General features: G+C 43.8%; 1 protein-coding gene across 1 annotated transcript in view; it reads right to left on the bottom strand.

Annotated features, from left to right (window-relative positions):
- Nucleotides 1-7,037, bottom strand: part of RARS (arginyl-tRNA synthetase) — a 29,778-nt gene extending 22,741 nt beyond the window's left edge. Inside the window, exons 1-3 of the mRNA XM_008054835.1 lie at nucleotides 6,945-7,037; nucleotides 5,051-5,185; nucleotides 1,111-1,299 (exon numbers count right to left, since the gene is read on the bottom strand). Of these exons, the coding sequence (XP_008053026.1) occupies nucleotides 1,111-1,299; nucleotides 5,051-5,185; nucleotides 6,945-6,989 (369 nt within the window). The 5' untranslated portion in view covers nucleotides 6,990-7,037. The remainder of the gene's footprint in view (nucleotides 1-1,110; nucleotides 1,300-5,050; nucleotides 5,186-6,944) is intronic.
- Between the last annotated feature and the right edge of the window lie 3,537 nt (nucleotides 7,038-10,574).

Here is a 10,574-nt window from a genome sequence, read left to right as displayed (position 1 = left end):
ACCCAAAAAAAAAAAAAAAAAAAAAAAAAAAAAAGGCAGATGCAGAGAAATCTAACCACCCTGTGAATAGATTGAAGCAACAACAGTACCAAGAGGAACAGAAAAGTGGCAAAACCACAAGGTCTCCATTTCCAAATGAGTTTCACACACTTACATGGAACTTTTTTTTTTTTTTGAATTGGAGTCTCACTCTGTTGCCCATACTGGAGGGCAGTGGCCCCTCCTGGCCACTGCAGCCTCGACCTGCTGGGTGCTGGCAATCCTTCCCGCTCAGCCTTCCAAGTAGCTGGAACTATAGGCGCGCGCTACCATGCCTGGCCAACTTTTTGATTTATTGTAGAGATGAGGTGTCGGCAAGTTGCCCAGGTGGGTCTGGAACCTGCGGGCTCGGGCAATCTAATCACGTCGGCCTCCCAAAGCGTGGGATTACAGGCTGAGCCACCAAGCCTGGTGGAACTTTTTAATGAAAACAAAACGTCTACAGTTATAAAGCCTGGTTCCAACACATTTACATTACTAATTTTCAAGTCACGAAGAAGTACAATATTCAGACTAGAGAAATAAACAACACTGTAAGAAAAGACCTGTGTTCTTCAGAGAAACCCTTTCCTATTCAACAAATAAAAGAAAGCAAAATGACCCAAGCCAGGTGCAGTTAACCACAAACACAGCAAACAATGTAGTTATTAAAAAATGGGGAACTCCCCTGCTTGCAAACATAATACATAAACCTGCTCAAAGATACCACAGTAGCATCAAATATAATGGGATGCTGATTGGTAAATGGCTAACTGCTCATTTTCACCTTCCAAAACTTGCCAATCCTGGACACAGTAGGAGGAAAGTGCCAAAACAAAACAGTATCAACTATTGCCCTTAAATACATATAAAGCTTAACCAAAAATTAAATACATATAAAGCTTAACCAAAAATTAAAATCTATGCTATAAAAAAAATTTAAAACATACACCTTCCTTTCTCAAGTTTTCAAACTGTGAAAAATGTCCTTTTTGTTACAGATACAAAAACCATTATTTACGTAAATGGTAACAATAACGATAACACTTAACAAACTCAAGTAACCAAGAGTGAGTCATAATGATACATCACCTGAGAAATACTCATAGCACTATTGCATTGATAGTCCCCAAACTTGGGCTGCTGACTTGGTGTTACTATCAGAGGAGGGTTTTCCAAATCTGGATATGCAGCCTTAATGGCATGACCAAAGACTTCCTGTAGGCGGTTATTAATGTTAATCATATTTTTAGTTGGTCTGTTCCTTTCTGCCTGAAGACTCTGCAGGAAGAGAATGAAAATATGTCAGCATCACCATCATCACACAAAATTTCCTCAAGTATTTTGAGAAACCTCCAAATATCTCAAGGAGAACCAAAAGGGAACATGCACTCATAGGGTGATGCTCTCCTATCTGGGATTTGCTGAGACACACAGTAGGACAAGTCCATCCCATGGCATCTCTAAGACATCCAAGGGAAATGCCCCAAGGTCTAACTTTTGGCATTTGTTTTAGCGAACAGAAGCTGGGAGGAGGGAGTAAACAGGGCCGACTGAATCCTCTTCTCAGCTTCTCTAATGCTCAGAGACGATAATAGTATATGAGTAAACTGTTAAATAACCCCATGTTGGACCCACTCCCACCTCCTGTTTCTCATTTTCTTTGAAGCGGAATCTAGTCATTTAAGATGGCATACAATTACCTCTGTTATTGTACTTACCATACCCTCAAGAAATTATCTATCTCTACCACTAGACAGATGAATATATGAAAAATGTCAGCTTGGCTCGGTGGCTCAGCCTGTAATCCGCGCTTTGGGAGGCTCAGGTGAGTGGATTGCCTGAGCCCGCAGTTTCAAGACCCGCCTGGGCAACTTGGAGAGACCTCATCTCTACAATAAATAAAAAAAAATTAGCCAGGCGTGGTAGTGTGCGCCTGTAGTTCCAGCTACTTGGAAGGCTAAGGCGGAAGGATCGCCGGAGCCCAGCCAGTTGAGGCTGCGGTGGCCGGGAGCGTGCTACTGCACTCCAGGCTGGGCGACAGTTGAGATTCCAACTCAAAAAAAAGAAAAGAAAAATGTCTAATTTGTGCCCCTCTCCCTGGCACCTACAACTGTACCTGCCACACACATCAAAAATGGTGTATGGACACATATGATTTCTATAGAAGACAAACATGCTGCTTATACACTAATCTCTATTTTATGTTAATAAAAATGTCGATGGAATAAAATACTAATGGCAACAATAAAGCCAAATATTTGCATATGTAGTGTTAAGATCTGAGCCAAGTGCTTTATTTACATGCACTGATCTTACTCCAGCAACTTCACAAAAAACTGAGCTTGTTACTATTATCACAATAGCCATGTAGGCTACAGACTAAGTGATTTGCCAAAGATAATGGAAAAGTCCAGATTGAAAATCAGGCCTACCGTCATGGAAAGTCCAAGTTCTATGCTTCCTTATTTTCTCTCTTCACCATATAAAAAAACAATATTTTAAAACTCATTAAGAAACCTGATTTCAAGTTTTTAGTTAATAATTGACTCCTCTCTGTGGTAACATACTCAAAAAAGGGAAGATATCCTTTTTACAATCTAAAGATTTCCAATAGCAAACACTAAAATTATTTAGGTATAATTTTTTTTTTTGAGTCGGAGTCTCACCTCTGTTGCCCAGACTGGAGTGCAGTGGCACGCTCAAGGCTACCGCAACCTCAACCTGCTGGGCTCCAGCGATCCTTCCGTCTCAGCCTTCCAAGTTGCTGGAACTACATGCCCACACTAACACGCCTGGTTCGTTTTTTAAATTTGTTTATTGTAGAGACAAGGCCTCACCAAGTTGCCCGGTTGGGTCTCAAACCTACGAGCTCAGGCAATCCACTCGCCTCGGCCTCCCCAAGTGCTGGGATTACAGGCTGAGCCACCAAGACCGGCCTAGGTATAATTTTAGGACCAAAAACCTACAATAATACATTTCTATTTTTTTTTTAAAGGATAAGGGTACCGGTATATACATATATTTGTTTGTGTGTGTTGTGTGTGTGTTGCGTGTGTGTGTGTGTGTGTATGCGCACACATGAAATCCACTGTGCTTAATTTCTGTACATGTTAATTAATGTCTGATTATAAATCAACACTTTTCTTTACCAGTTTCATATGTGATGCTTCCAAGTCAGAGCATGGGGCCAAAGTGAGTCAGGGAAAAGACAGGGTAAATAGCCACCACACACACATCCTCTGTGGCTTGCTGTTTTTAGCTGTGCTGTTTACCTTGTGTTTAGCTGCTCACTCATTAAGACAAAGTATTTGTGAAAGAACCAATATGGCACATTACATTGACAGCATTCTCTCTACACATGACAGCTAATTTGCATTACAGAAACATGTGTACTGGAATATACTATACATCTATCCCAGCTACTTAGAAGGCTGAGGTGGGAGGAACAGTTGGAGAATATACTGTACTTCTTTTTGTATCTTTCCCCTCACAGTCACTAGTATATATTATGCATTTAACGATACTATTGAATTAAAATAAATATTAACAGGCTAGACACCATGGCTCACACCTGTAATCCTAGCACTTTGGGAGGCAGAGGACGAGAGGATTGCTTGAATCCAGGAGTTTGAGACCAGTCTGGGTAACACAGTGAGACCTCATTTCTACAAAAAATAAAAAATTAGCTGGGCATGGTGGCACATGTTTGTAGTCCCAGTTATTTGGGAGGCTGAGATCGAAAGATCATGAGCCCAGGAGGTTGAGGCTTTGGTGAGCCGTGATTGTGCCAGCTTGGGTGACAGAGTGAGATCCTGACTCAACATAAATCAGTCAGAGAATTAAGCATAGATAAGTACAGAATAAATGACAACTAGAAAGGTGAGACTCTTCTGAGAAGACACCATAAAAAAAGGAATTCTGTGATTTTTGAAGACTCAAAGACAAAGCTCTTTCAAGTACAACAGATCACAAATAGGTAATAAAAGAGACTCCCTGGGAGTGGGGCAGAATGTAAGGTGAGTAAACGGAGTCAGCTTTGGAGAAAAGATGTAATGCCAGTGTGGCCTGCCTGAGAATAATGATGGGAATGAGGTCACACTCTGGGATATGTCATTGGAAACCTAAAATGCAGGCCAGAGAACTGATGCAAATGCAGTTTTTTTGGAGAAAACTGATAAACATTATCAGAATATGAGACCATTAAATAAATATACAACAAGCTTCATGGGAAAAAAGTGTGTTGAAATGTTAAGTGGAAAACACACAAATGATGCTATAAAATACAAAAAGTATAAATAGCCAATTTCGGGCAGAGGAGGCATGTAGGTGTGTTTTTAAATAGTTCCTTTATGAGCAAGGCAATGAACTAAAAATCAAAAACGTCTTTTAGAAAAGGCATGCACATAAACTGTTGCAAGAGATGCCTCAACCCTATCTAAATCCTACTTTAAACTAGCCAAACAATCAGTATGATAAAATATTTCAAAGGGTCCTGAAAGACAGGGCAACATTGACTTCTCCCTTACTTGCACTAAAACTCAGTGCCAACTTGTCTAATGCAGGGAAAAGAATATGGTTTCTATAACCCTGTTCCCAAATTCTGCAGGGTATACTTTGAGAACTTTTAGTAACAAAGGTTCTTAAAAAGATATAATTTAGGCTGGGTTGGGGGCTCAGCCTGTAATACCAGCACTTTGGGAAGCCAAAGTGAGTGAATTGTCTGAGTCCATGGGTCTGAGACCAGCCTGGGGAACGTGGCGAGATCTCATCTGTACAATAAGTCAAAAAAAATTAGCTGGGGGTAGTAGCACGTGCCTGTAGTTCCAGCTTCTCGGAAGGCTGAGGTGGAAGGATTGCTGGCACCAAGCAGGTCAACACTGGGGTGGCTGTGAGTGTGCCACTGCACTCCAGCCTGGATGACAGAGTGAGACTCCAACTCAAAAAAAAAAAAAAAAAAAAAAAAAAAAATATATATATATATATATATATATAAAAATTGGAGAATAAAATCAAAACTCAAAGAACTTACCTTCCAAAGAATATTCAGTCGATACTTTAATTTTAAATTTTCTTCTTGCAAATGCTGCAAATTTGGAGAAGCTTCTAAACAGTCACAGTTTTTCAGTCGGTCAATTTCAGCAGTCAGAGATTTAATCTCTTTTTCCTGTGAAAAGAAACGCACTTTATTCAGTCCAGTATGATCAATGACTTCCATGATAAGATAAACTGTACCATAAACTTACTTCTGCCTAGTCTTTTCTACCAGGGCATGGCAGAAGCTATGGGAATGATTAACTTGCTTTTTTGATGTGATTTCTCCTCCTGAGACTTTTGCTGACACTAGCACATTATCCTTAAGAAAAAATTAAGCAAGCACATGTGCACGTGTGTGTTGGGAGGGAGGAATAGGAGAGTTAAGCATAAAATGGAATAGGCCTCATAATCCTAGTTTCTTTCTTTGGCTCTATAAAGCACCCTGAGTTAGCAGGTACTAGTTAAGTTTTAAGATGAACAAGCTGTGTTTATTCCCAAATCTTATGACTTGGGACTCTTAAAAACCAAATGCCTTTGTCACATTAAAAATAGCTCAAGGTTCTGCCTTTTACCCTTTCTGGGGCTGAACAATTTTCTCATTTCTTCCTCTATTTCCAGCATCTTAGGTCCTAGACTAGATCAGGTTTTGTACTTTAACATCTAAAACTAATGACCTGTCAATTCAGAGAGAAATAAAGCTTCCAACTTAATTGTTAAACTGAGGGGGGGTGGGTGGGATGTGCAGGTTCCTCACCTGAAATTTCCTAAGATTTACTGGGAGACAGCTACAGCCAAAAAAGAAAGTTGCCATAAATGAGTACACATTATGTGCCAGGCACTGAACTATACATTTTTCAAAAATTATCCGTGTGATTATAACAACCCAGTCAAGCAGTCTTGTAACCTCACACGGATAAAGAGTACATGGCAGGCAGAGCTCGGTGGCTCAGCCTGTAATCCCAGCACTTTGGGAAGCCAAGGCGAGTGGATTGCCTGAGCCTGCGGGTTCGAGACAGCCCGGGCAACTTGGCTAGACCTCGTCTCTACAATAAATAAAAAATCAGCCGGGCGGGGTAGCACGACGCCAGTAGTTCTGGCTACTCGGAAGGCTGAGGCGGAAGGATCGCCAACGCCCAGGAGGTCGATGCTGGAGTGTGCCACTGCACTCCAGACTGGGCGACAGAATGAGACTCCAACTCAAAAAAAGAAAAAAGAAAAGAAAAGAAAAGAAAAGAAAAAAGAGTACATGGCTCAGAACAGCAAAGAACTCGCCCACTTACGTGACCCACTTGTACTTTGTAACTGCTGATTTACTACAAAGCAGTTCGAGGAAAGAGCATCGTGAACTACCGTCCCATCATGCCCCTCCGCTCCCCCACCTGGACGTAAAAGGTGATGGAGCCGTCCCGCTTTCACTTTCACAAGTTGTGACTGTTCCTTCCCCCGGAATGTTGATGGCAGAGAGCAAACTCCCGTGTGAGAAGGAAGCACTCCACGGGCTTTACCAGGAAGCCCTCGCTCGGCATCCCAGGGAGATCGGCGATTGGGCTGCGAACCAGGGCGCAGGGGGGCTCCTGATCTCACCCCGCCCTGCCTACCCCTATCCCCCAAGACAGCACGTGTGTGCAGGAAGCGGACTGTGGAGGGGACCTGTACCGAGGAAGGTCAGCAGCGGGCGGGACCCCCACCCGGCGGAATGTCAGTCACCAGAGCCTTGGGATGATAGGTTCTTCCTCTCCCACCCCTTCCCGCTCCAGCAGGGACCCCGCCTCCGCCGTCGGAGGGGACCCGGAGCTCCTCGGCTCGCCGTCCCTCCCGACGCCGCCCGGCCGGAAGCGGGGCCTGCTCCCTCCCCGCGGAGCCTCTTCGCCGGGGCTGCGCGACCCCACCTGTTGCAGCAGCCGCGCCGAGCACTGAGCCACCAGTCCGTCCATCCTCCCGTCCGCGCCTCGCTCGCCAAGTGGCCGGAAGCGGAAGCGGCCATCCTCTCCCGGAAGCGGAAACCGCCTCCGGCCCCGCCGTCTTGGTCGACCCGGGGGCTGCCGCCTCTGCTGCCCCCTGGCGGGGTCCAGGCGACAGCGCAAGAAGAGCCCGCGGAGAGGTCGGTCTGAATGGAGACTGCAGGCTGGGGAGTGGGGCGAAGGGAGAGGAATCGGGTGCCATCGGACCAGGGCTGCCCGTGCTTGGATTGACGTAGGCGGAGGCACTCACCTAGAGCCTCTGCCTTTCAAGGGCCTCAGTTTGGCCCTTTGTGAAATGGGCTCAAAACAAACAAGTCAACTCATTTGCTCCAAAGTATTTAATTGTGTATGTTACTAAGCCAGACACTGTTCCAGGCTCTGGGGGTACAGAGAAAACAAGACAGAACAAGGTCATCGCTCTCTTGGTGGCTACGTTTTACATTGAGAAAATATAATAGAAAAAAAAAAAAAGGAAATAACAATCTCAGATCGTTTTAATTGCCAGGAAGGCAATTAGATAGAACGACTTAGGCTAGAGAAGGCACCTCTGATCAGACGACATTTGAGTTAAAATCTTATTTATTTTCCCAACTTTATTGAGGTATAATTGACAAAATTGTATATAATAATGGTGTACAAGTAATGTGTTGATATATGTATACACTGTGAAATGATTGCCACAAGATAATTAACATAACCATCACCTCACAGTTACCGTGTGCGCGCAGGGTGTGAACACAAGATGTACTTTCAGCCAATTTCAAGTACACAATTCGGTATTATTTATAGTCACTTGCTGTACGCTGTGTCTCCAGAGTTTCTTCATCCTGCCTAACTGAAACTTTAGATCCTCCTGCCTCTCAAAGCCTCTCCTTATCCCCTTCTTTCTAGATAAGGGAGACATATTAGAAAAAGCATATTCCACATCGTAATGTATATTAGATTATTTGAGTAATAGGCAAAGCAGATATAGCTTTTGAAAGTGGGCAGAGGGATTACACAGAAGATACAGTGACGATCAACCAAGGCTATGGGGTCCAGGGATGGGATCAGGATGGGATGGGACTGAAGGGAGGGAGAAATGCTGTCTCAGAGATACCTGAGACAGTCCAGGCAATTCTCACCGAGTCCAGGCAGTCCTCACCGAGGCCATCAGACAGAAGGAGAGGGTAGAGACAACCCAAAACTAGGCCTAAACACCACTTCTCTTTTTTTTTTTTGAGTTGGAGTCTCACTCTGTTGTCCAGACTGGAGTGCAGTAGCCGCTACTGGCCACCACAGCCTCGACACACTGGGCTCTGGCGATCCTTCCGCCTCAGCCTTCCAAGTAGCTGGAACTACAGGCGCGCGATACCACGCCCGGCTGATTTTTTGATTTATTGTAGAGATGAGGTCTCGCCAAGTTGCCTGGGCATGTCTCGAACCTGCGGGCTCAGGCAATCCACTCACCTCAGCCTCCCAAGGCATGGGATTACAGGCTGAGCCACCGAGCCCGGCTCACTTCTCTTTTTCATTGGTGATTGTGAGCTCACAGTTTACTTGCAGCAAGTCACAGGTCTCGTCAAGTTGCACAGGCGGGTCTCAAACCCGCGGGCTCAGGCAACCCACTCACTTCAGCCTCCCAAGGCGCGGGATTACAGGGTGAGCCACCGAGCCCAGCTTGGATTCAATTTATTAACTTAAATATTTACTTATCTTCATCCTCAGTAGATAACATCTGTGAATTCATGGGTTTGATGTGCTAGTTCTATACAATGCATATTAAATATTAAAATAAATATCTAACTATAAATATAAAAATGCACTCACGTGCCACCTAAAACTTTCTCATGTCACCAACGATGCCTATGCCTTGCTTAGGGAAAATATCGCATCAAGCCATTGGTTGTTACAGCAGCCTATTAAGAGGGTTGGAAGCCACTGGAAAGTGTTTGCACACACTTGTGTTGTTCCTTAGCAGGACTGGAATCAGAACTTTGGTCTTAGCTTAATTCATACAGTGAACAATTGTTTGAGGGTCTGCCATCTGTCAGGGACTGCTCTGGTCCCAGGGCTAAAATCGTGAACAAGATATGCATGGTGCCTGCCCTGTGTCTCCTACATCCTAATGAGCAGATGGATAAAACGAACCAAATACATAAATACAAGTGGTAAAAAGTACTACAATGCCAGGCTTGTGTGCTTTTGTTACTCTGATTAGCTTCATGTATATTTATTAGCTACCCTATGGTTGGTTGCAAACATTACTTACCACATTCTCTTTTTAATTTAAAATTTTTTGAGAGACAGGGTCTCGCTCTCTTGCCCAGGTTGGAGTATAGTGGTGCAATCATAGCTCACTGAGGCCTCAAACTTCTGTACTCCAATGATCTTTCCGCCTCAGCCTCCCAAGTAGCTGGGACTACAGGCTCATGCCACCACATCCAGCTCTTTACTTACTACATTCTCCTAAATATATTTATTTAGTCCCAAGTGCCCTGGGAGAAATCTTACTAATGGTGTCGGCCAAATTTGTAAAGTTTCATTATTCCCAGAAGCATCTAGAATATAGCAACTAGAATATACTTCCTCCTAGAATATACCAATTTTTCTTCTATTCATTACCAACTGACATCCATCTGGAACCCAGAGTGTATTATCTCACTGAATCTTCACACCATTTAATGTAGAAGGACAGGTATCTCAACCTGCTCAAAATCCTGGAGTCAGAAGTAGAAACTAAGGACAGTGGACTTAGAATCTGTGATTTCCAGAGTCTCATCTTTTTCTATTGCCCTTCAAGCAACAGAGACAGTGGACATACAAAAAGAAATGTCAGAGAGGCATTTTTGCAGTTTTACTTGGAGTACTAATGGCTCATTTATTTATTTGAGTTGCGTTCTCACTCTGTTGCCTAGGCTGGAATGCAGTGGCATGCTCATGGCTCACTGCAGCCTTGACCTCCTAGGCTCAGGTGATCCTTCTACCTCTGCTTCCCAAGTAGCTGGGACTACAGGTGCATTCTATCATATTCAGCTATATATATATATTTTTGTAGAGACAGGTCCTAACTATGTTGCTAAGGCTTGTTTCAAATTCCTAGGCTTAAGTGATCTTCCTGCCTCGGTGTGTCAAAGTGCTGGGATTACGGGTTGAGCTACCGTACCTGGCCTGATAGTGTATTTAAATAATGTAGGTTTCAGTACTTTTTAAAGAGTGGTTGGGGTTTTTAAAAAAAAGGCCAGGTGCAAGTGGCTCACACCTGTAATCCTAGTATTTTGGGGGTGGGAGAGTGACACAGGAAGATGGTTTGAGCCTAGGAGGTTGAGGCTACAGTGAGCTGTGATCATGCCACTGCACTCCAGTCAGGGTGATATAGGTAGGCCTTGTCTTAACAAGAAAATAAGTAAAATTGATTTTATTTTATTTTTTTTGAGTTGAGTCTCATTCTGTCACCAGGCTGGAGCACAGTGGCATGCCTCGACTGCTGGGCTCAGGTGACCCTTCTGCCTCAGCCTTCCAAGTAGCTGGAACCACAGGCATGTGCCACTATGCCCGACTAATTTTTTTTTTTTTTTT

The sequence above is a fragment of the Carlito syrichta genome, unplaced genomic scaffold, assembly GCF_000164805.1.
Source record: "Carlito syrichta isolate Samal-C Ts95f unplaced genomic scaffold, Tarsius_syrichta-2.0.1 Scaffold301542, whole genome shotgun sequence".
Lineage (NCBI taxonomy): Eukaryota > Metazoa > Chordata > Mammalia > Primates > Tarsiidae > Carlito > Carlito syrichta.
Note: the sequence above shows the minus strand (reverse complement) of the source record. Positions and strands in the feature narration are given on the sequence as shown.